At 39.9% G+C, this 25623-nt stretch overlaps 1 protein-coding gene across 3 annotated transcripts in view; it reads right to left on the bottom strand.

The window, feature by feature from the left end:
* The window catches only part of CREB5 (cAMP responsive element binding protein 5), a 244479-nt gene that overhangs the window by 61164 nt on the left and 157692 nt on the right, over positions 1 to 25623 (bottom strand). For all 3 annotated transcript variants that reach the window (XM_072328199.1, XM_072328198.1, XM_072328200.1), the window contains 2 exons: positions 5935 to 6061; positions 3891 to 4001 (listed from right to left, as the gene is read on the bottom strand). In XM_072328199.1, coding sequence (XP_072184300.1) covers positions 3891 to 4001; positions 5935 to 6061 — 238 coding nt within the window. The remainder of the gene's footprint in view (positions 1 to 3890; positions 4002 to 5934; positions 6062 to 25623) is intronic.

The following is a 25623-nucleotide window of genomic DNA, read 5'->3' as shown; positions in this document are numbered from 1 at the left end:
TTGTTATGTTTTCCCTCTTACACCCGATAGACAATTTCAAATTAATTTTCTTATCATTACTGCTCAAACTAGAAATGTGTGCATGGTAAAATCACCAGTCTGTGTAACTTCTGATGTGAAAAGAACTTTTCTTCAGAAGAACTGCATGGATTCTGTTAGGAAGGCAGGCACAGCCAAAGAACACATATTACATTTTATTCAAATTTTACAAAACTACGTATCTGGACAGGGGCAGAGGGAGGGGGGAAAAGAAAAAGTGAACAGGTCAAACCAAAAACTGTATTATAAAGTCAGAATATTTTCATTGCCAGCCCGCCTCTTACGTTTCCTTTCAGAGCTCATAAATCTCTGTAACTAAAGACCCATGCCTTTCAAGGTTCAGATAGAGAGGTATCGGCTCCACTGAAAAGAACTGTGGTCACATTGCTTTCCAGTGGTCTCATGCATACTGTTTATCTTTCACTCAGGTAACCCACATGGTATTACACTTCCCAGTTATAAAACCTAGGATACTCTGAAACTGCAAACCTAACTATATGTCAGTAATATATTAAAGGAAAGGCAGAGCCAACAACTCTGAGCTCCTAATATCCTCAGCCTACTGAACCACATGTTAATATGTTACATGTACTATTCTGCATATTTTTACCACATACACTTATGGCTATATGTTTCCTCTCCTTTCCAATGCAGTATATTTTAATACAAAATCAATGGTTGTCTTTGGTGGGCAGCATAAAAGTCTTATGCTCTCCACTATGAATCTAAGAAGAAAGCAGTACTGACTTAAATGTTCACCCACTCATTCACCAGGACAGCTTTAAGGCATCAGGAGATTAGGAGAGGCACGCTGTGAGAGGAACTGAGATTGTTATGATAAATTAAATCAGTTCTGGAATGTCACCTACAATATTTTAGGTGACATACTTTAGTAACATTCTCCAGAATAAACACGAGAACAGTAAACAAGCATATTTGGTGGCAGTCCTATGACTTTCTATAAATGCCAGATAATACAGATCAATAAATAAATTGCTTATATAGAAACATGAAATTAATACAACACATTATATGTGTGTGTACCTGTCCATATATGTATGTATCTAACAGGCTTACTTCCACTTCCTTCTACAAACTGATTATGGATCAATCAAGGGAGTAAAGACTTTGCTATCTATATGCTGCTTCTGGAAAACCTGGCATCATATGGTATCCATAATTACATTATTTGTTCATATTTATTTTAAAGAAGCAAATTCAATCACACAAGTCACCAAGTTATGCCTGCATACTAAACAGAGCTTGCATGGCTCGGTACATATGTTCACGTGCGTGAGGACAGAAGGATTTGGTATCACATCTGGGTCTTCCATCCAGAGTAGCCCATCCTGCTTTCTTTCATGTAAGCACAAAGAAAATGCTGATCCCTCTGCCACAGATTTGGATGACTGATAAATCAGGCTCACACTCCCCCAGAGTTCTCCAGTTACTGCAGTCATTAGCTGTGTGCAGTATAGATGGCTTCGCTCAGTGCTCAGCACATACATATTCTGATCCGTGTGTGGCCAGCCAAATAGAACATGTGCAGCACTGGATTCACCATCAGTAATGGCACTAGCAGAGCCTAATGAAATCTAAAATTCCTTCCTAATGCACAATGCAATCCAGTAAGGTACTAAGAACTCTCATTTTCCACTTTAATAAAAAAAGCACCTGAATATGCAAACTCTCATTCTTTGAGTGAAAGTGAAATAGTAAATAATAAGAGCAAAGATGCCTATAATACTGATTATTCAAATTTGCAATTCATGAGTACACATATAAGAAACAATTTCACTCTAAATATTCTATATTTTTCCACCTTAAGCTCATGCAGGATATTACTGATAGGTTCACACTTTTCAAAGCACGGGATAAATGAAGAAGCTTTTCACATTGTAGGTGTGCTCACATAAAGATGAAGTGTAAAAATAAAATGCAGACAACTATAAAATCAACCAACCAACAACAACATCAAAACTGCACTACACAAGAATGGTTCTGGAACTCTGGATTATGCCTCTTACTTTAAAGAGTTAATGTGTGTGGATTTTTTCCATCCCTGGAATAGCGCTAGAAAACCCCCTGGAAGCAAATGCGCTGTGTGTTCACCACACAGTGTTTTGGAACTGATGGCCCTTTCTATCTGAAAGAGCCATACGTATATATGTTAGGTTTAGGGACAAAACCTGTTTATTCAGATTAAAAAGTAATTTGCATTAATGTACAGTTTCAAATGTTAAAGTGCAGAGTTTTCATCACACACACCAATAACTTAATCTTGTTCTTAAGTAGCCACACATTTCCAGTAAAGAAAAGGCAGGGGTTGTGGGAATGGGGGAGTAAACTACAGAAACTTTAGTCCCCAAAACAGATGCCAGTTTGGGATTTATTCAGCCAAGGAGTATTTAGCTTGGCTCAGCTTTGCTCAAGTTGAAAAAACACTTGCCTATTCCAAAAAGTTTTTAACAAGCTCTGCTGCAGATGCTGTTGCCATTTGGCATGTCACCGTCACTGTGTGGTACAGCGCAGAGAGAACTCTTGACCACAGGTTTTCCTTGGCTGGGACAGCCAGAGTTTTTGGCCATTGCTGCTCTGCTGGCCAACTGGCTGCATGTTTACGGAGTGCGGTTTTAGACGGGGTGTTAACAGAGGTTGGGTTAACAGCCTAACCCAGACCAACAGCGAGGTGAAGGCGTGACCTATCCGATCTAAGAAAACAGAGACTGTATATTTTGCTGCTCTTAACCAAGAGTCTCTTGCATGCACCATGCCTAGAGACAAGAAGATATTTTTCTTTGCCTCGGGATAGATGACAACATTAAAAGCTGTACCAATCATGCAAAGTAGAAATATATAAAAACATGTGGTTGCTTAATCTTTGTCAGCTTGATTTCATTCTCTCACTTATGACAATTTTACCTTGGCATAACGCCACTGAAAGAACTTCAGTGAAATCACTCTTATTTTCCACTACAATGAGATATCTTGAGAGGATAAAAGCCCTACAGAGTTAAACTGCAAATCTCTGTCCTCATATTTCTACTAACCCGTAAATGGCAGTTCTGAAACTAGAAAAGCCTATGTGTTTCAACACTAAGGAACTCAGTCCCAGGTTATCAGTGCCAAGTTCCTCAATGAAAGTGCATATAAAACTGAAGAAAACTTCCCACTTGTAGCTTAGTTTACCTACATTAATCTTATACCACTGCATACATCCAAGAGGTCTTGACCTCTTAAGATACGCAACTTTGAAAAACACTATGACATTTAGATCCGATCAATAAATTACTTTAGTCTGAATTCTGGTAATTCTTTCTGATGGGAACATCTTTGTTGCAATTAAGCAAAAGAGAATACTGTATTTTTACATATATCATTTGGTCTGCTTTTCTAACTCTAGTGCTACACTGACACACTATGTGCTTATCTGGAAAAAACAAGGAATACATACATTCTACACTCCACATCAGACACCTTTTGCATCGCTTTTGACTGGGAATTTTCTCCAAGCCAAGTCTTGGAGTACAGACACCACCAGAGAACCAGCCAGATCATTCGCTTAAATTCCACTAATCTGCACCAAAAATCCCATTTAACACGGTTCGGATCAGAGAGCCCGCTCTTTAATTCAGTTCTCTCGCTGAGAGTTCAGCTAGGACTGGTAACATCTTGAAAGTTCACAGACTAAACTGACACAAAGGCAATTTACTGCAGCGTATTAAAAAGAGTGTAACGTATGACTAAGAATGAAGTAAGCAGTGTCTGGCTACATCCCCCACTGTCTGGGTAGCCAGTGTGCAGGAGGAGCATAAGAAAACAAAATAATTTCAAAAAATTTTCCATTTTACCATTTTGGCTTCCGAATGCATTGGGGGGACTTGAGGTGAAGCACAAGGGTTGTTGAGGTTTGGCCCCTGCATTCCCATGATGTTGGAGTTCATTGACATTTGTCGCTCCATCTTTTAAAAGAAAAAGAAAAAAAAGAAAGGTTTCAAAGTGTCTACAGACATTTGCAAGAATTTATGCCCGGTTTCTACTTAAATGGACTCAGCTTTATTTCTTCAAGTCAAGACTGGAAAAATAACAATCTGTGTCGTGAATTGCATGTGTGTATACGCTCAGGCATGTGTTTCATCAGAGTCGGCCCTGAAAACTCACAGCCAATTATAAGGAAAAGGATTCTTTACTAAACAAATGTAGCAGACACCCCAAGTTTGTGCTTTTTTGTAATGATTTTCTTCCTTTCAGTATAACAACACTTGGAGTTAAGTGGTTTTAAAAGCATCACTGTATAAAGCTGTGGGTTCTCCTGTCATTGCAGCCCAACTTAGACTGTTAAAAACATAAATAAAAATCTACAATCTTGAGTATATGGAAAGTGAATTGGCTCATTTTCCTCCACTCAGATTGACCAGCTGAGCGGACTTTTCCATATGTCTTGTACAGGAAGCTTTCATGTACTGCTGATGCAGCAAAAAAAAAAAGCAGGACTCCTTCTGGCTATGCAGAGCACTTTCTGCAAGTTAAATTCACCATGTGAGTGAGGGAGACAGTTTTCAATTGAAACCTAACAGCAATAAAGTCTGGATAAAATAATCCTGTAGTGCTATCCTTCAAAATACTGCTGTTACACCACTGGTCTTCACGCAGAAGGGTCGAGGTGACAAGTAGGGTTACGGTGCTGCTTTCAGGCAGGTGCTGTATCATCCTGCCTCAACTCAGCCCAATCTTTGAATCGTCAGATCACGGAAGAAAGCAGTTCATGGAGCCTCCTCAGCTATTCCAGATAGGGGAGCTTCTTTTTGTGCACCGTGATCAGGTAGTGACTCCCATTCTCCATGACCTCAGCACAGATGTGTGCTGGTCACCTGTGGAAGAAGCCCTAGTAGCCAATTCCCACTGGCTCTACAACAGGTCACAACACTGTGTCCAGGACAGAAGCAGTCCCCACAGTGATCTAGTCCAAATTCCCTCTGGAAGGGCTGTGGACAGGAGGAATCATGTCTGAGAGGTTTTCTCCTGCTTCTGTGCAAGCACAGCAGATCAAAGAGCTCCCCAACAGTACCCCAATGCCCTGAGCCTACCCTAAATTGGGATGTTTATTCCATTTCAGGTTCATCAGCAATTATGCCCAAAAAAAAATCCTAAAAATCAGAACTGTCCACAGAGGCATTTCTTACATTTTTGAGTTGAACTTCCTGGTCGATACTCCAGAAAAATGTTATTGGTAAGTTACTAATTTACAACTTATTAACTACTGCTCACATACCAGCTGACCTGAATCTTCTTACCTCCAGAATGTTCCCCTTGCCCCAGCATTGCCAGAACAAGCAGCACTTGCCTCTTACTCCTATCTGCTTACTCTCAAATTGCCTTCTAAACTGAACATCATGTGATGAAGCAGAAACTTCTCCTTAAACACTCCTCTCTTCCCCAGGCCACCTTTACACATTTCCATCCCTTATCTGCCCAAACGTCTTATACTGAAAGGGCCATTAAAATTGAGTGCAGGTTACTACTCCTGAAGAGGATTACTTCTGAGTTTGTTAGCATAACCCGCGCACACAACTTTTTCAATTTTGTCTGACTTTAGTAAAATCTTTTTGTTCCAGCACAGACATACTGATCTCAAAAACGACCAAGTGTGAGAACCAGAAACTGTAGTATCGTGTAAACTGTTTCTAATCGCTCTCACACTAATTAACATTCCATTAACTGCATAAGAAATGCTCTTGCGCAAGATGAAGCAGAGAAAATGGTCCAGCTTCTTCAGCTTCTTTAGCTTCACTACACTGATTTTTTAATTTTATTTATTTATTTATTTATTTTACAATCCAACACTTTCATCTCTTCAAAGGCTGAAACGAAAGGAAAATAAACCACAAAACTTACAGGCATGAGTACAGCAGAAGATCCGGGCATGGTAGGATTGGGCAGGGTGCCAGGCATAGAGGCTGGCATAGGCTGTCTTTGTCGGTTGTGTAGATGCAATAGTGAAGACAGAGAACCTGGGACAGGCCTAGGAGAAAAGGAAAGAAAACTGTTAAGGGCTATAGAGACCTAAACAAGCCTTACGCTGCCAGCCACTGGTGGGAAAAGATCATTTTAGACAAGCAGGCATAGATAAGGCACTCCAGCATTTTCCTCTCCTGCACAAATCAGTAGGACAGAAAGTATTCAAGAAACAGATAACTCACACTCCCCTTACTATATACTGAATAAAGAATTGGAGAGAACATGAATATAAACCTGACAGCAGTCCTGAGCCTATGCACCTTTGCACTGCACAGTGGTCAGTAGATTTCTACTGGTAAAACATGGCAATTTCCTTGTGATCTACATCAGTATATTTCTGTAAATTCTGTCCCCAGCAATGAAGATATTTGGATGACCATTTTGCAGGCCACGACAGAAAATTTAGCACACATATTAATTTTGAAGCTTTACCACTTGTAAATAAACTATTCCAAAATGAGCATGTCATCTCATCTCTTGACATTCTCTCTTGTAAAATTCTACCAAGCATTTGCTCCAAAGTGAGGTCCAGCTAGAATGTCACCAGGACACAGAAATGGGGGCAGAGAATGGGAAAGAAGGGAAATTAGTAAAATTAATCAGTAAAATTACATTCGGATTAAATAGCTTGTAAAGGCAAAAAGTAAAGAACATAAAAAATAAGAGCTAGATATTTTGGCAGAAGGAGTTTAACAGATTTAGAAATATATTTTTTAAGTACAGCAGAGGGAAAAAGTACATGTACGCCTACTAACATAGAAGAACCATAAAATTAATGGATTAAACAAAGCTGGGACTACTATTTAAACATGTTGAAGTCACACAGAGTAAAACACTGCATTGTAATACATTGCTTACACTGCTCATTAGGCAAGAGATACCCGTAAAGGTACAGGAAGGAACAGAGAGAAGAGGACAAAACTGGGCAGTTTGAAGAGCCTCTGCAGGGGGGAGCAAGGGAAGAGTCTGAAGGTGTCTGAAATCTTTGAATATCAGAGATGCTTTTCACCCATGGCAAAAGCATCTTTTGCTTCAGAGACAAAACTATATCTAGCCACAAAAGCCTCAAACTCAGGCTGGGCTGGTCAGGAAAGTGGAGTCATAGCCTCAGAGCTGCGAAGGGGAAGATTGCTTCTCCCACTTAACTGAACCACACCACACCCAACAGTGGGACTTCTTGCTCTTTCAATTGTAGGCAACACTAGAAACTATGAATGGATTCACCTCTCTTCTGACATTAGCTGTCCTACCATTTATCTAGCAACAAGCAAAGAGGCCAAAGACAGTAAGCAATGGCATTCGGACATCCCAAATGGAAGAAACCATATCCAGCTTCCCAAAACAGTGGTGTCTGTCTCACGGAAACATCAGCTTCCTCTGACCTGCAGGTCTCATCCTCTCCTGCCCAGAGTTCAAACCACACAAACTCATTTGCCCAGAGCTTCCCAGTATCATCCCTGGATTTTCAGTCCTTCAGCCCTCCTCTTTTAAAGCTCACTCTCCCTCAGAAGCATTTCAATCCACACAATGCCACTACCAAGACCTTGTCCTGCTCACTCCCTTGCACCAGACACCCTTGTGTCCTACTCGTCTGTCCTCAGATGCCCTCTCCTTGGCAGCTGCAAATCATGAACCCATCCTTTTGTCCTGTTTCTCCATGAAGAGAAGCAGCCTGTGTTTTCAAGGACATTTAAAAAATCCTTCCAGACACATATAGTACTTATTCAGAAGAAAACATAAAACAAAACTACAACACAATAGTAACAAAAGTAGCTTACATATAGACAAGAAGCTGTCCCTGGTTATCTGCTGGAGGAACATGATGTGCATTACATCTTCATACACCCAAAGAAACTCAAGACAGTGTCTCCCAAATATGTGGTATAACCCTGTGAGGGGTGCATGTGCAAGAAGTACTGTCATCAAATGCAGATCACCTTCTGGGTGAAGGAACACTATGGTCTGTCATCACATCACTGAGCCAGGGGTGCTGTGGAGGTACTGTAGGTGGAATGGGTCTTGTGCAGGAAAAAGAGCTCAGAAAATAATGAACATGGTCCTCAACCTTTCCCACTCTCCAACAAAAATGCAGCTGCTTCCTGCACCAGCACTCATTTGAGTAAAGGGGACAACAAATAATTAGGACAGGGTCAGAAAAGTAGATTCAGTGCTAGGATAAGGGAAGAGGGAAAGGAGGAAAATTCCAGTTTGAACGTGAGAAGGATATCAGATTTGCTACAACCACTGCAGGGAACAAGCCTTGGACTTTCTCTCAAGGATAGCTGACAAGAACAAGAAGGGATAGCGCTGTTGCACTGCCACATGGGTCCACCAGCTGAGACACAGCCTACAGGGAACTGCACTGGGTAATAGGAGGAAAACATCACAAAAATATCCCTTTAGCTTTTGTGTGATCGAAGTAAAACAAATGCCATGACAACAGCCCCCTCCTCACTTAGTCATTCAGAGACTGTTCCACATACGGACCTCTTGTACAGCTCACTGGTTTCGTAATAACCTTAGGTGTTAGGCTGTTTGACAGAAACTTAGCTTTGCCTGACCTATGTAATTTGCGCACGTGATCCTCAAGGGACTGCACGGTTTGAGTCTTGCTTAAATAAGTCACAGAGCCAAAAACATTTCCAAAATTGCTTTAATGAGTTTGGGAATGTGGGACTCGGGCAAAAGGGAATTATTAGTATTTATTAAAATGGCAAAGAAGCTTCTTCTCTGTCCCCAGTTTCACCTTTAAAACTGCTTTGCTTTGGGGATCTGTATATGCTTTACACTCAGCTAGAGAAAAAAAAAAGAAAAAAAAATCCTGTACTTCAGGTATTTCTTCTTTCTAAACCACAGATCTGCTCCCAAGTGTGTTTTTGCAAAGAGCTGAAGAATAGTCAGAGAAACCCCGTGCTTCAAAGTTGACCTCCTTGTCAAAAAGTCTGCACCACTCCTGACACCAGTGAAAGCGCTACATAATACACACCAGGCTCAGCTCTCTATTGAGGCAGCCCTAACATTGGCCAGTGCTTATGGATACTTCTGCTGCTTCCACACTGAGCACAGGCCATTGATTAATATGAACTCACATGCACTTGCACTGTGAGCTCAGGGAACATTTATGGCACAGAACCTACGTATACAGGCTGAGAAACTCAATTTGTCTAGTTCTAAGGCATTTTTTCTTCTTCCAAGGACAACACAATCTCTTTTGTTGTAGCTTTCTAACCTGCAGCAAAGAGTGTCAATAAGAGTTTATAATTGTTATTTAATGTTGGACACATTGACTGCTTCTCTCTTCACAAATGCTGAGAAGGTGCATCATGCAGCCTGCAGCCTGTCCATCAAAACTGCTGACCTAAGGGTTTTAATTCCTTGGCACCTGTGCAGCTAAATAAATAGGGTTGTTGGGCAAACAGCCCACAAATAAAGGACGGATAAGATAGAGAACTGGCAAGCACTCAACCTCACTGAAAAAAACTGGCCATCTGTGGGTTTTTTTCCCAACTTTTAAGAAATTTCATCTTGTTCCCACAGGATCCTGCTGTTGGACACAATGAGATCTCAGTCTGGACTTGTATGCCATCTCTTTGGGCCTGGATGGATATCTGTATGGTGGCTTAGTAGAATACCACATGTTAGCTGGGCTGCTCTAACTGACCACGTTGGCTCTGCTCCCTCCACACAGTTGTGCTAACACCGTGACTCATCGCTGCTAACATTTAAGCAGATGGGCGGTACCCTGCTAAGCTATGGTGACTCGCTTGTGTTCCTTCATATGACTCTATCCAACAATTAAAGATAAATCCACTAATGTAATCAAATATTCATGTTATATGCTTTGCTATGTGTCTTCTTGATTAATACCAAATATTCTTACTGCTATGATGCAACTCCTCTCTGACCCAGTATTTTAGATTGTCCAATGACTAAACACTACATTTGTCTATTAAAAGACCAGGCTTCCTTTAACTTGTGCTCATCAAGGATAATTTCTGCAGATGACAATTTGGTGCTGAGCTCCCATGAGATTAGGTCAGTACTGACCCAGATCATTCAGGCCAACTTGCAGAGGGCGAATGCTATTTAAAGCATCACTGCCATATGTTTTCTATTAAGACACAGCACTCCTGGTCAGTGGGTCCTACCACGCCCCCTCTCCCACTCTTTACCCTCCTGCGTGTAGTATTTATGCAAGGTCAGCAAGAATAGCTACACCACCACCCAGCTTGTTTCAGCATACCTAGCTCTTCACAAAAAACATACATATTTGGAGGAGCACTTGAGCAAATGAACTCTTCTCTTGATTTTCTATGGCCTCCAGACCCAGCCAGCTCATACAGAAGAGCCCATAAATGGCTGGCTGTGCCGTGGCAATTTGCCACGCCGGGTCAGCACTGGCTCAGGGATTTCTGCACCACACTCGTTACACAACATAGACTTGCTCAGACTTCAGTGTTTCTTTATATATACATATGTACACATACATATACATATGTATATACACACATAATTATTACAACAGTGCCTGGAAGCTAACTGGAAGTTGCAGACCACTTCCACAGCAGATGCTGAGGTCAGAGTAGCAAACCTGAACACTGTCCTTGGTCGTCTATATTTAAAAAATTAGCTAGAGAGCAAAGAGGTGGAGGGGATGTTTTAACATGAGAGAAGCATTCTGATTAGAGGAACTGGCTCACCTGCACAGCGCCATTACTTAAGTTTATCAATCCAACTATGGCTTTTCTCATTTGTGGTCCATTAATTGAGATGGACTCTCCCCCAGAAAATAGGATGGCTCTGTCTAATTTCAGTGTATTCATTTGTCATTCAGAGTAGGAAAGCAAAAACAAACACAAAGGAAAGCAAGAACAAAGCTTCAGACAAGTACTTGGAATATCTCGCATAGTTCCAGGGACCTCACCTGACCTGCCATATCCCACGTTTAACAACTATTTAATCACAGCATCATCAGAGAGCCAAGCTTTCCAAGAAATAGCAGCCTTATGTCACCAGTTTTGTTTTTTTCCAGAGAGCCAAATCATGTTCAGGAGAAAACTGGCACCTAAAATTACTGGATCTTTGCCAACCTAGTAAAGATCCTTGTTTGTATTTCTCAGACAATTCAGACATCTGCATGATGTGGGTAGATTATTATTATCAGGAGCAGACATTTATACTGTGGTGGTGCCCAAAGGTCCCAGCTGGGACCGGGACCCCATTGAGCCTGGCACTGTACAAACACAGATAAGCGGCAATTCTTACACAGTGTGTTTACAATCTAGAGACACAAAACAGATGAAAAGCTGAAGACAGAGACAGAGCACGGAGGCGAATAAATATGCTAGAGAGATGGAGACAGTTTAGTGGCACTCCTCTGCTTGTTTTACCACTTCTTTGTATGTTTTTTTATTTCACTTGTATAAGCTCAGATATGTTAGGGCTGAGGAAGTTTGTAAGAGGAAGGGAGTAACTCAGATTGAGACACAGGAAGGGCAATACTACAGAGAGGGAAAATCGTGGCTCATAACTTCGAAGATTTTGCAATGCTTCTGTTTTTTAAACCGTGTGTATATGTTTTTGCATTGGTGTTACCTTAAGGATTTTCCCAAGGTTGGACAAGAAGAGATCACAGCCTGGGAAACTAGCTGATGGTAAATACACTGGCAAAGGGAAAGTGATGCTTGACACTGTAATGAGAAACTGGAGGAGTGAGATAAGATAAGGCTAAGCTGCGAAAAGGCTTAAAGACAAGAAGCTTCATTCAGAAGTGAAGAGAAAGTCAACTTAAGTGTTTGAGGAGAGCTGGCACAATTAAGGTAACAAGCTGTACACTGTCACAGAGGTAGAAGGAATGCAGTAACCGGGTAGACATATGAAATGTTATGTACATAGTCAAATGCCAGCAAAGAGATGTTTCTTCTCAGTTCATATATTCTTTGATGTCGTGTGAGTAGGTGTTCAGTGGGAAGAAAGCAGCTCCATCAGAAATGCATTCTTGCTCAACAGTTTTAATCCACAGGAACAGAACATGAAGGGAAAGAAGGCAGCAATAAAGAATGGATGTGTGTACAGGAAGATACAAGAAATCCGTGCAAAAATGCCTCCAAAATATGCTAAGAATGCTGTACTTTTCAGCTGAGTCTGTAGGAGAGAAGCCCTTCAAATCAGTAGCCCCGCTGCTGTAATGTATTCAGTGGCCCAAACTCTGTTTAGGGATTTAGTCAATGATAAAACTTGCCTTTAGAAACTCCAATTGCGTTAATGCCACCTATACTTCCTGAACACGTGTTCAAGGAACCTCTGCAAATTAAGCATGAGTAGAAGGACCAGCAGGTCCTTGGAAGCCTCAGAGAACCCATTAACATTTGCCTTTTGGCTCTCACAGGTCTTAGAAACTGCTGGTTTCAATCTTCCTCTCCCTCTAAATATTTCACTGGGTCTTATTGCCTGACCCATTACTAGAAAAATAAGGAAAGCTAGAATGGTTTCTTAGACTACAGGCTCCTCTGAGAAGTTTATGTTCCACACAATGTTATGCACACAGCTGGAACTCACAAATGATATGTGGAGGATAATGACATAGTTAAAGCAAAATAAGGAAACACAGTGAAAGGCAGGTTCGAGCGATTATAAAGAGCTACCTCATATAAAAACATATTCTCGTAATAATAAAAAAAAAAAAAACATGGGATAAAAACAAAAAACCTGCAGCATAAACATGAAGAACACTTAATCATGAAGGCAAGCCACAATGCCAGACCAATCCCATTTCTGTCACGTTCTCCCAGCTCAAGCAGGACCAAAAGCTTAGTTCTTCAGGAAAATAAATGACTCTGTATCACCACAAATAAAAGTGAATCGGTTTTCATTGAAGAAAACGGTGGCAGTAATACTGAAAAGGCAGGTAATGGCAGCTGACCTAAAAACAGGAATAATAGCAGCCATAAAACTTGCACAAATGCTTTCTAATATGTCTGTTCTTTTTAAGGATTAGGCTTAAGGATTCAGCCTGGAAAATTCATGAAAAGTTGAAAATGTAAGGCTCATTGAGAAAAAATATCACCAGATTAAAAGACTGCAAAGAGTCCTATCCCCTATCCAGACAAAAGTGACAACTGAGCACCAAACAACTGCTTGCCAGGTTGCTACGTGAAGGTGTGGGAGACTTCTTTGCTCAACTGACTGCAGCAGCAGGACATTCACAGACACTTCCTAGCAGTGCAAATGGCTTTTACTCAACATTCATAACTCTGTGTGTGAAAAGGATAATAGGTCACAAGCAGGATGGTAAAAAAATGCCTTTTAATACTATTGGGTTGAGAGACTATCTGAAGAGATCTTAGTGAGTGGGACATACCAGCAGATTCCAACATTGAAAATGCAACAAAACAAAACAAATAATTATATTTCTGTTTCTATTCACACTTACTATTCAGAGCAGTGAAATTTAATCGAAATAGTAAGATAAAAGTTCTTTGTAAACCCTGCTTTATAATAAAAATGAAAAAAGAATCTTTTTGAAGTGACTGTTTTTCCCCTTTTTTTAGTTCCCTTTTTTTTTTTTTTTTAAGGAAAAAAAAAAAACTTCCCAAACAAAGCAGAATTTTGTGTCTGAAAATAAGATGGTGAATTACAGCAGAGTCATGAAAACAAAGAACCAACAGTTTCTCCAGTGCAGGCTTGTTACCATGAGCTAATAATTCCAGACTTTAAGCAAGCTGAGCCTCTTTTTTAATAACTGCATGCCTCTAGGCAAAGTATTTCTACTAAAAATTATTGAGGCATGGAACAGGGCAAGGTGTGTGAGCTAATGTTGGATTGTTCGGTTACTGAACCAACTCCTATAGCAGTGAGCCTTCTCTGAACTGACAGATTATTTCTCTGTATACACTTGTATAAACACACTGCTTAAGGTTGAAATCTGTGTAAGCTTTCTTTTCAATTAAAATGTCAAAGATGACAGCGCTTGTTTTCACTGTCCTCAACAGAATGATGGATGCTACAGCAGCAGTTTCATGCCTCTGTGCTCCAGAGATGTTTGCCTGCCTGGGTGTCTAAGATGTACTTGCTGATCTTCTCATACATCCGCAGGCAGAAAGGACTACTTGAACATTTTATGCACTGGATGGTTTAACATCTTGTGACTTTCTGTTCCTCAAAGTCTTCTTGTGTGCCCCCATATCCAATGGTGTAAAAGTTAGAGAAAATTGTCTGATGTGCCCAAAGAGAAAGTCCTGAGTTAAAACAGTGGGTTGCTGCTCAAGGGACTGGCCTAAAACCCCAGACTGGTTTCCAATCACGGGCAACTCACTTCAGGCATCCAACTCAAGTCTGCACAGAAACAAATTTGCCCTGGGTGGTTAACAGAAAGACCAGGGCCACCCCAAAAGAAACATTCAGCAACTTTATTAAAGTCTGGGACAAATCTTGGAGATATTCAAAAGCTATTTGGTCATGGCCCTAGGTGAAGCAGCTCTAGGCAATGCCACATGAGCAGGACTATTGGACCAGATGGCCTCCTGAGGTCCCTTCCAGCCTCAAACACTCCGTGATTTTGGGAATCTTTACATTTCTTCCATACCATATCCATGAAACTAAATAAAACTTTATCCATCAGCTTCTCACTCATTTTTGTCATCTAGAACTGGTACAAAGCCAAAGGTAGTGACTCTGGATGTTGCTGAGTCTGAAGGTCATGCTGGGATAAAGCTGGCTATCTATGCTGGCATAACATTACTGTAGGACCTGTATCACCATTTTTGTCCACAATTTTGCCAGAAGAAAGGCTAACTAGTCAAAACAGTCTCTGTGAAAAGTGACAGCATCTGACTTCAACAGATTCACTTTTAAAGCTGACAAGACACAGATGTGCTGTATGCAGTATGGAACTGTATTTTTCCCCATAGTCACGAGTGAGGAAAATCAAGTAGGTATTTTCATATGAGTTGAGAATCAAATTCTATCCTGAACATTCAAAATAATACAAATTTAACACATATCTTATAATTTTTTAAGAAGACATTATTAAGAAAATACAAGCTCAACTTCTTAAATGCCATACCAAACATGTAAAAGAAAATTAGAAGCTTGGAAAAGTTGATATGCAATGAGCAGCAGACCAAAATCCAGTCCTTAATCTCATCCTTTAACAAGAATACCACTGAAATAGCACACACAGTCCTTTGTGCTCACTACTTCCCTTCAGCCACTTGCACATGCTCTTGTACAGTCAGGCTCTCACTATAGCCACAAATAAAGTCAGCACCTGTGTGCTAACTGCCCCACGCTTTTTCAGTGTCTCAAATCTGTCATTTCAGGGATGGCACTGGAAGATAAAGGAGAGGAGTACATATGTAAAGGGGGACTCTCAGTTAACTTTTTTGCAAGTCACCTACAGGTGTGAAAATATCCTATCGCAGCTCATAGCTCTGTATCTTCAGTAACCTTCTTTCCACCTCAGCCCACACACTGATTCCTTTCAAACATTCATAAAGACCAAAATGAACATACGACACTTCTGGAAGGAACCTTTGCACATGCTTCATCTTTTAAACATGCTAAAATTCCTACCCTACCCCTGCATCAGTGAAGATGATGAGAAGCACAGGAGGGAGGTGAATCTTAATGCAGAAGGAACAAAGTCACTGAGAATGCTTCAGCTCCAAGCTAACACTTGACTGTTCTCCTCATTTAAGGACACACTGCCCTCTCTTCCTGCATATCACCCAGAGGTGATACAGATTGAAAACATCTGTCGAGTAAACAGGAATCCCAAACTCATCTTCAGCATTTTTTCCATAGCATGGACAAACTTACTAAAGGCTAGAAACCATCTTAGCTGCTACTCAAAATCCCCCAGAAAAGCATGTATTACAGGACAGTATGCTCCAAAATTCTATATGCCAATGACAGAAGTGGTACAGGTGTAGCAGTGGCTGCAGATTTCACCCAAGTTCAGCTGCTGACACAGCCCTGCAAGAATGTGCCCTGTTTTCCAGCAGTGTGCAAGGGGAAAAAGTGACAGCACATTGCGGCCATTGTCCACATGTGCAGCCACAAACCACTGGGGAAATTTCCCTCTCTATGCATGTATGCACACAGAGACAGCAAAAGAGAGCAGCCAGTGAAAAAAAAAGGTTATTTTATTCTTGCAACAAAATGTACATTGTCACTGTGACTTCCAGCCGCTATCTGCGCCCACTCTCTCCCTTTTAAAGCACTGTTTTGAGCATGAACCTGCAGCTAATTTTGAGGTTAGAGTTCATTTGTTTTCACATCAATGCAATTAATTTCCACTGGAAACTGCATCTCAGGCATTCAATCAAAATAGGCCTAAAAAAATTCTGAAAAGCTCATCTGTCTTCAATCTATATAATGTTTTAAAAATTGGATGCATGCCCTGAAATAACATTGCACTTCACAAAGCTTAAAGCTCTAAACTTGAGAGTATCAGTTACATTGAAACTGTAGTAAATTAAAACATCCAGTTCTGGTTTGCTCTGATTTATAAATATCGACAAAACTACTACTGCAGTCATTACCACTTTGGGTGCTCAGAGTTGAATTTTCATCAGTTTGGGGTTATTTTCATTCTTATTGTGGCTACAGTAGCCTTTCAAGCTACAGATCAGGTTCCAGATAACATGTAAATCTTAAATCTTAGTTTTAAAAATATGCATACAAACCAGCCAAAATTCGTAATAAAAAACAGTAATTCCGAATAGTCCATAATGTCAGTCAGATACCAAGCACTTTTTTTTTTAGTAATCTCCAGATTAAGGCAGAAAGGATTGTTACTATTCTGAAATCTTTTAAATAAAAGTGAGTGGAAATGAGATAAAACACGGAAAGGTGAATATATAAAACTTCTGCTTTGGTTTGTTTTTAAACAGGAATTTGTTGCCTCTCTTGAAAAGTTCTTTAGAATGAGAATCAAAAGTATTTCAACATTTTCTTCTTTTCAGCCAGAATATGCAAAACTTTTCCCCTAAACACCTCTGAATAATGGTCTACCTGGTGACTTCAAAATGTGCTTGTTTATGAACCAAATATCATGGAGGAAATATAAACTTTAAAATAAAGAGAGTTCACAAGCTGTAACACAGTTAACACAATCATTTGAGAAAACAATAAGAGAAGCTTGGATCCATCAACTGCAGTAGAGCCAATTCTCAGTGGTGTAAAACATGTAGCTTTGCCAAAGACAGTGGATTTAAATCAATTGGGAATCTCACTCGTATACCCAAATGCACGCACACTCCATAAACACACAGTATATAACATGCATTATGTCTAGTTGTAAAACAAGCCTTGACAGTGATCAATGCTGTATGCTTCAAAAGAAAACAAAAATCCCTGCCTTACACCTTGATATCTGTAGACTACTACCGAGCAATTTCTCCTGACCTCTTGTGGCAATTAGTTTCTAAAGTGAAGCAAAAGGATCACTACAACATTCATGGCAATTTTCTTGCAAGTGTTGGCCAAATGCTACCCTTGCTGCTCTTCTTGATATTGTCACTGAAGCAAATATGCTAACCTGCAGTCCATCTTTCCATCCTATTTGAGTTGTACAGCCCATGCAGTAGAGAAAAATGAGGAGAGGTTGGTCCCAGTGGGGCAGATGTTTCCTTGGACATGATGCTCTTGCCATTGAAGCTCATGGGAGAGCTGCTGTTGCATTCATTTAGGACCAAATAAGGCCTAAAAAATGTATGACATCTATGAAGATATCTTCTTAAATTATACCCTGAAGTGCCGACTGACGTGAGGTAATGACACACTACATTGCACCAAGAAAAACAAATGAACAACCCAAAGTTTATTTTAAAACTTTACATTCCAATTTGTATTTATATTTCTGGTTTGGTGTTTTGTAGCTGCTTTGTTGGTTTGTTTGTTGTTGTTTCATTTTTGCCATGAGAAAAAATTTGGGTTAAAGAGGAAATGCTTTCCCCAAACTGAACTCTGGTGGAAGACTAGCAGAACATCTCCTGCACCAATTTACAGTGAAGAGTTTAATAACTGAGAATCAGTCGTGTAGTAAGCTGAGGTCATCTCATCAACTTCCAAGAGTCTGTAGTATGAACTAACACACTGGCCGGGTTTTTTTTCTTGATTTTTTTTTTTAACCTCACATGTCTTTAATGTGAACAGTAAGTGTTCACAGACTCCATGAAGACTCTGAGTTTGCAGTGTTTCATTTTTTCTCCCCACTTTCCCCATTGAAGACTTCTGCTGAAACAGAGCTTTAGCTAAAAAAGCAAACAAACAAACCTATTGCAGGAAGGAAAGGAATCAGTGATACAAACAGCAAAGAAAGCATTCAAAGATGGAATTTATAACTCTGAATGTACTGGATAACCTTGAGATTTTACACATTTTTCTCATTCACTCCAATTTTTCAGCACTGCAAGGCAAGGAGAAACTATCTTTGTATACAACAGTTTGAAGAATCCAAACCTACTAGGCTGGAAGGACTTCTCCATATGCATCTGCAGGGCTGAAGTGACCCCACTTGTCTGGCCAGCCCAGACCAAGTCTGCAGGTCTGACATTGGCCCTTCCAGGAACATAAGCGTAGTTGTAGCTGTGCCTTACGCTGTCCAACCAACGCTGTGAAACCAAAGAGCTGCTTTTCAGTGGAGTGCCACCACAACCACTGAAATCAACTGCAGCGTTTGCCTTAAGAGTTTCCAGATTTAAACTGTGGGAATTGCTACCCTGGAGTTGTCAGTGGAAAGCCTTTGACAATGCAATTTGTTTCTCCTGCTGGCCTGACATGTTGACATTCAAAAAACATTAGTTGTATGGGATTTTTTTCCTTCTTTTTTTCTTCTTTTTTTTTTTTTAAGTTCTTTGCTTGGAGCTGTTGGAAGGGCAGAGAAAAAGGATTATTTGTTAGCTAAGGAAGGGAAAGAGAAAGAAGGAGGAGAACAGAAAGAAGACAACCTGCTGTTTTCTTTAGGTCTTCCATAACATAAGCGCAGCGTTTGTCACACACGCAGCCTAACACACGTCTATAAGATGCAAATGAATGTGTGAAAAATGTTAAATTTACCTAAACAAAAAAGTGGCAGCTCCACTCAGATTACAATAACATAAAATCTATTTGGTTTGGCCCTCAGAAAGCCAGACATTTGACCGATCTGGTTAAAATATCCCAGCAGTCACAGAAATAGGCCTGGACAAAGCCTGTTGCATCACCTGCATTTATTTTTTACTGTTAATATTTAGCAATGGAGGAAAGATACAGATCTGTGCTCTATACACTTGCCATCTCCAACAATATGATCTCAGCTCAGAGAGCAGCAGGAATTTGCACAGCAGTGAGTGTGGCTCACATCCAAGTGTCGGAAGCCAGGGCTTACTCGCTCCACTTTGTGTTTTCTGTTGTTGTTCTCTTTCATTCTTTCTTCATTTATTTTCATTAAGAAAGGCAAATATGATGAGTGCAAAGAATAGCAGCAAAGTTGGATTTTGGATCAGTTTCGTTTTGTTTTTGTTTGTTGCTTACTTTTTTCTTTTTTCATGGTCTCCAGTTTAGGAAGCCTGGGTTTAAGACTGGTGTCAGCCTACCAGATAGCAAGTCCTCTAAATAGCTCCACATAAAATTTGATGAGAAATTAAGAGTTTAAGGATAGTGACTCAGAGGTGTGCCTATTAGAGCAACTCAGAAATTTATCTTTTATTTCTTTCCCTATAGCAACAAATCAACAGTCAGAATCAACAGCATCACACACCAAATAAATCTGGCCCAGGCCGTGTAGGATATGCAACAAAGGTAATCTATGGCTTAAGAGAAGAAAATGCAGCAGTATATATGCAAGATACTTTGCATTTCACAAACACATACTACCAGCTGTTTATTCTTTAGCTCATGGTTGTACACCTATTGGGAACCTCGCCCACACTTCTGTAAACTTTGCACAGCTCCTGGTCTGATTTACACTGTAGATTTAACTCTAAGCCATGGATAAGCACAGTACTTGGGGTTTAGAGTTAAGTGTCATTTACTATCATTTCTGACATCTCCATACATTATCGTGAGCTTCTTTTTCACAGGGGACTTGAAATCTGATTTTAATTTGTGGTAGGGTTATGGTCACAATAAATGTCTATTTCAGATATTCATGAGAAGTCTCTAATACAAATGGAAATGAAAAGTGGCTGTTTTCTTGTATTTTCAAACCCATGTATGTAAAACATCCAGTACAGATCTGTTCCACACGGAAACCTGTTATTGATCCACCACTTCACCCTGACTCCTGCCCTGGCAGCAAGCACCATCATGCTGAGCCATCTCAGCAGGTTTTATAGCTTGCATAGTAAAAGCCCAGGTTATGAAATCATTAGCACCTCAGCTGAGGCTGCCACAGAGATGCCCCTCTGAGTTCGTTGTGAAGTGCTTCTTTGGCAGCTATACAATCAGAGAGTGTTTGGATATTGTTGTTTCAGTATCACCACAGAGAGGGAAGTAAATCAGTTTGTTCATGTTCTGAATTTATGTGTAGGGTTAAACGTTTCTCTGGTCCACCCCTAGGCTAATTCCCTCCATTTACACACCTATAATTCTTGGTATGAAGACCTCTAGAAATCTCAGACATCTATCATCATGGTCCCAATCCTACACAGCCATTGATGCCAAGGATCCAGTCCATGCCTTGAGAGGCCAGGGGAGACTTCAGCTTTATCAAGCACCACACGTTCTACTTCTCCATATCCCAAGGGAAGCCTCCGCAAGCAGTGCTGTAGAGCAATCCATATGCTGCTGAGGGCTGCCCTCCCCTCATCTGCAGTCCTGGCACAGGGTACAACACTGTTCCATAAATGCAAGTTTGTGTGAAACTGTGTCAGCCTGAGCAGCTGAAGCTAAATTCACCACAGGAGAATCCATGTTCCCAACAGAGAGAAAGGAAATCATACAATCATAAAATCAGAGAATCACAAGGTTGGAAAGGACCTACAAGACCATCTAGTCCAACCGTCCTCCCCTTACCATTACTAGCACAAGCCACTAAGCCATATCTCAAAGCTCCTCATCCAGATGTCTCTTGAACACTGCCAGGGATGGTGACTCCACCACCTCCCTGGGCAGACCATTCACTGCTGGTCACTGAGCAAAATGTCTGGATGCTCCTTATTCCAACCTTGAGGCTTTTCTTGTGAGGTTCAGAAATATTGTGAACCTTGTCCTTGCAAATGAGCAAGGCAGCACACCTGTGAGCTGGGTGAAGGACAGGCAGTAGCTCTCACTATCCAATTTGATTTATACTCAGTGAAGGCAGATGGGGTTGTCGTGTCAATAATGAGTATGGGCATCCAAGACAAGGGAACTTGTGTGAAGGTGCTACCTCCAGGTGTGCAGAGAGAACTTGTTGGGGGAAAGGACATTCTACTCACTTGAGCACTCTAAGGGTTTGGCTCATGATTATTTGCAAAAATGAATTCAACCATTTTTACCAACTGCTCAAGACAGAGCACCCAAGGAAGAATGTGTGCCAATCAGGTTCACGAACATTAAATAAAGCTGGCTTATGTTGCCATCTTTCTGAATCAGTGTTCTGGGTCATGATTTAAGTAATTGAGGCATTGGTGCTTTTTAAAGCAGCATAAGTAAATAGCCAAGCTTGATGTGATATAAAAAGAACCGCAATAGAAAGGAGAACTTAATGTAGTAATGAAAATCACTTACCCTTAATCATCCCTGAGACAGTGTTTTTACAACACTATATGATTTATGCAAGCTCTAAGCATACCTCCTTTGACTTTTCTAATAACAGGGCATCTCAGACTTGCTTGTTGGGATTTGAGTTGGTGGTTTTTTTGTTGTTTTAATCACTATCCCAAATGCATTATTTAAGCCTTTGATACCTTTTCTGTAAAAGGATTTGCTAGGCAATAAATCATATTTATTTGAAAAGGAAACAAAGCAAAGCAAAACAAACAAAACAAAACAAAAAAAATCCAAAGAACCCAAAACATTACTAGAAAGGTTTGCAGAAATAAGAGGTTCAGTCACAGGTGTGTAACCAATGCATATGATTGTTTGAAGTCTTACTGAAGCCCACATTCACTGCTGCTGACAAGCATGCTACTTAGTGCAAGAGACTGTATGAAATGTTCACTGCATGATTTATGATTGTGCCCTTACATTAAATAGGAAGGACTGTAAACTACCTGTTCTCTGCTGAGCACCTCTATGCTTCCTCTTGCATGGAAGGGCCTCAGCTTTTGGAAAAGCCGGACAATTTCTAAAGTGAGTACGCTCTTGTGATACTGAGCCTAGCCAGACCACAAACTATTTTATTATGGCGTGCAAAAGCCTATGTGCAAAAACCCCTCTTTAATTAAGATAGAGCAACCAGCACTGTGGTTGTAATTACCTTGGACTGCTTTACCCACGGGCATAATGAAATAAAATTGGGCCCTCTATATTTTTGTTTTTAAACTAAGTAAACCCAAATTAATTTATTCAACTCAAACCAGACAGGTTTCTCTTTAAAAGGAAGGCATATATGGTTGGAGGGGCTGGTGCAGGAGGCAGAGTGACATGCAATGATGACTGTGAACTGCAAACTGCTGGCAAAACATTTGGCTTGCCGTTGGTCCGTGGCCAGTATTTTCCTTTGTTAATGAATCCCACATCTTTTCTAAGTTAAGCATTTTTTCTTCTCCCCCCTCACTTTATTTGAAACATATTTTAAATATTTTTGTTTTTATGACGTCGTGGAACATGATACAGCCCCCTCCTAACCCCGAATATGGGAAAATCAATTAAAATTTTGACATTAAGAGCTATGATATAAACATACGGTTCAACTACCCAGTCTTCTTTTTTAAGCAGAGTATCAAGGATCAGTGCAAGGAGAAATAACCAAATGAGAACCCCACATTACTGGGTAAAAATGATAGCAATCAAAATGTATCGCAGCCAGAACTGTGCTACTCACGAAACACAAAAACTGGCACAAATTTTACAGGTTTTGACAGATTTCTCTAGACGTACCCAGGGTTACATATTTTTCAGCTATGTTCTTTTCCAGGGGAAATGACCATTAAAAAACAATAATCCATCCTAAACGCCCTGTTTAATATTTAATACACTTAGTCTCTCTCACCCAAAGGACCTTCATTTATGACTACAAGAATGCAACCTTAAAATGGAGTTTTCTGGGCTTTCTCATTAACTTCTGGCTTTTCTCTGAAGGAAAATGGTAGAAAAAATATTACAAATTTTCCCATCAGATCAGAAACATGATTTTCAAATTCAGTGTGCATTTTGGGCATCCACTGATACTTGCCCTACTGAGCACCGGTCCTCCAGACTATGTGACAATAAAACCACTTCAGCTCCCATTGGTGTTTCAAGTTATCAAGACCCCAGGTAGAAAAAAGAGTAAGTCATCTAAACTCCAGGGTATACAGTCACCAAACAGATCATTTCCAACCTGTCATTGACAAGAAAATAAGATTTTTCAGACATCCTCTATGGACATCTAATCTCCAGTCCTGTGAGCATTTAGCTCCACAAATGTACACTGCCCCTTTTAACATTCTTGAATCCTACAAACCTTGCATCTTTGGCAATTATAACTCGTCCTACCAACAGAATAGATGGCAAAGTATAGCACAGTGCACTGCTGGCCCTCCAGCCCACACTATGTGAGGACAAGAGTTCGATGGAAAAAATCAAATTGCAAAAGTGTGTTCTGAACTAAACCCCTTAGTTTTGCCAAAAAAGAATGGTGCTATGCTTGTGTTAGAAATAACAAAAAGCTTTTCTAGAGGCTTCGGGTATCAACCTGAAGTCATACTAGGACAGAAAATTCAGTAATGTACAGAGTACATGAAAATTAAACATACTTCCTTTACCACAGTGAATTCACTTGCATTGTAACAGACATGATTTACCCAGAAAATCACAGCCGAGCTCAAAAGCCACAGCTGAACTTTTCTTTTTCCTGGACAAATAACAAAATTTGCCAAATGCAGCATTTTCAGATTAACCAAAAATATTAAATTCACTTAAAAAAATAAAAATAAAAAAACTACTAAATGATACAGATAGATAACTGATATTTGGAAAAGCAAGCTTTTCTAGTGCTCTAGTAATTCAATAATGAATTAATGATGCATTAATTTGGACATTTACCTAATTTTAGAGAGTTAATTTTTAAAATTCCTGTGGGTTTTTTTCTTTTTCTATGTGTTTTTTTTTTAATTATTTTTTTACAAAAAATAATTGCAAAATTAAGTAAAGTTGAGTTAACTTAAACTGTTATTTTTAATTTCAGTCTCTAAGTCAACCACGTTGTTCTCCATGGAGAATAAGATACAGCTCACCTTCCACAGACACACCAATGACACAAAAGAACCCTTAAATCTGTCAGCGTTCCTTCATTTCCTCTTCTGTTAAAAACAAGCTGATATTCCAAATGATTCTTTTTTCCTTTTTTTCTTTTTTTTTATTTTTCTCTCTCCCTTCTTTGTGATTTTTTCTAATGGTTTTAACAGCTTGTTATAAACCTGAGCATTAATACCAATGAATTAATAAAAAAGTAACTTGGATGTTTTCAAAACTATCTTAGTGAACGACTGATTAGCTTCCTTAATAAATTAACTGGGTGGGAATGACATTTTTAATGAAAAGGGAAAATAGTATATTCTGCAGGAAAGTATGGGACTTTCTGTTTTGTTTTCCGCAGGATTAGCTCCTCCAGCCAGGACATTTTTGCCACTCTCCTGACAGCGCTACAAAACCGTCTTTGACATTTACAGAACCATCAGACACAGCCCTTTAAAAGAGCAAATCTTGCCCTCATTACAACCAAAGAGGATGCAAACAAGGTGAAAGGATGGCAGTAAACAAGGTGACAGAGGTGTACTGAGAGCCAGGCTGCCTGCTGTAGGTTGCGCTTTCTGTAATGTCATTATTATGAACAATAGCATTCTCCGAGCCTTTTAACTCAAGGTGACCACGAGGTTGAGGCAGAGTGTCAGTGGACACTCATGTCCAGTGACTGTTTCACAGTCCTTACATTATGTTCCCCAATAAATAATTAATTTTGCAATAATAAAATAGGGGAGCATTCAGAACGGCAAGGCATGATTTTATCTGTGGTATTAGTGACAGCATATTGGATGGTCATTAGTTAATGGACAAGTATGAGGTATATAGGGAGTTAACTGCAAAAAGGCATTAATGTACCATTACTTTTAAAGTGGGAACAGCTTTTGCTAGCTAAGCTCCTGTAAAAAATACCTTTGAGCTTACAGGAATATTAGCAAATGGATCCCCTACATAGTGATGGACAAAGCTCAGAAGGCTGAAAAATTACCCTATCTCCTTGTTTTTGCAAAATATGCTGAAAAATACCATAAAGTCCTGTTCTGCTTGTTATGGTTTTTGTAAAAAGAAAAAAAGCAAAAAAGCAAAAAAAAAAAAAAAAAAAAAAAAAAAAAAGGTACTTGAAGCAGCTTATTGGTTTGTAAATACCTAAGAAATGGATTTTCTCAAACCTTTTCTTTTAGAATTTTTGTTTTAGAAGTTGAGACTATGAGC

The sequence above is a fragment of the Excalfactoria chinensis genome, chromosome 2, assembly GCF_039878825.1.
Source record: "Excalfactoria chinensis isolate bCotChi1 chromosome 2, bCotChi1.hap2, whole genome shotgun sequence".
Classification (NCBI taxonomy): Eukaryota; Metazoa; Chordata; class Aves; order Galliformes; family Phasianidae; genus Excalfactoria; species Excalfactoria chinensis.
Note: the sequence above shows the minus strand (reverse complement) of the source record. Positions and strands in the feature narration are given on the sequence as shown.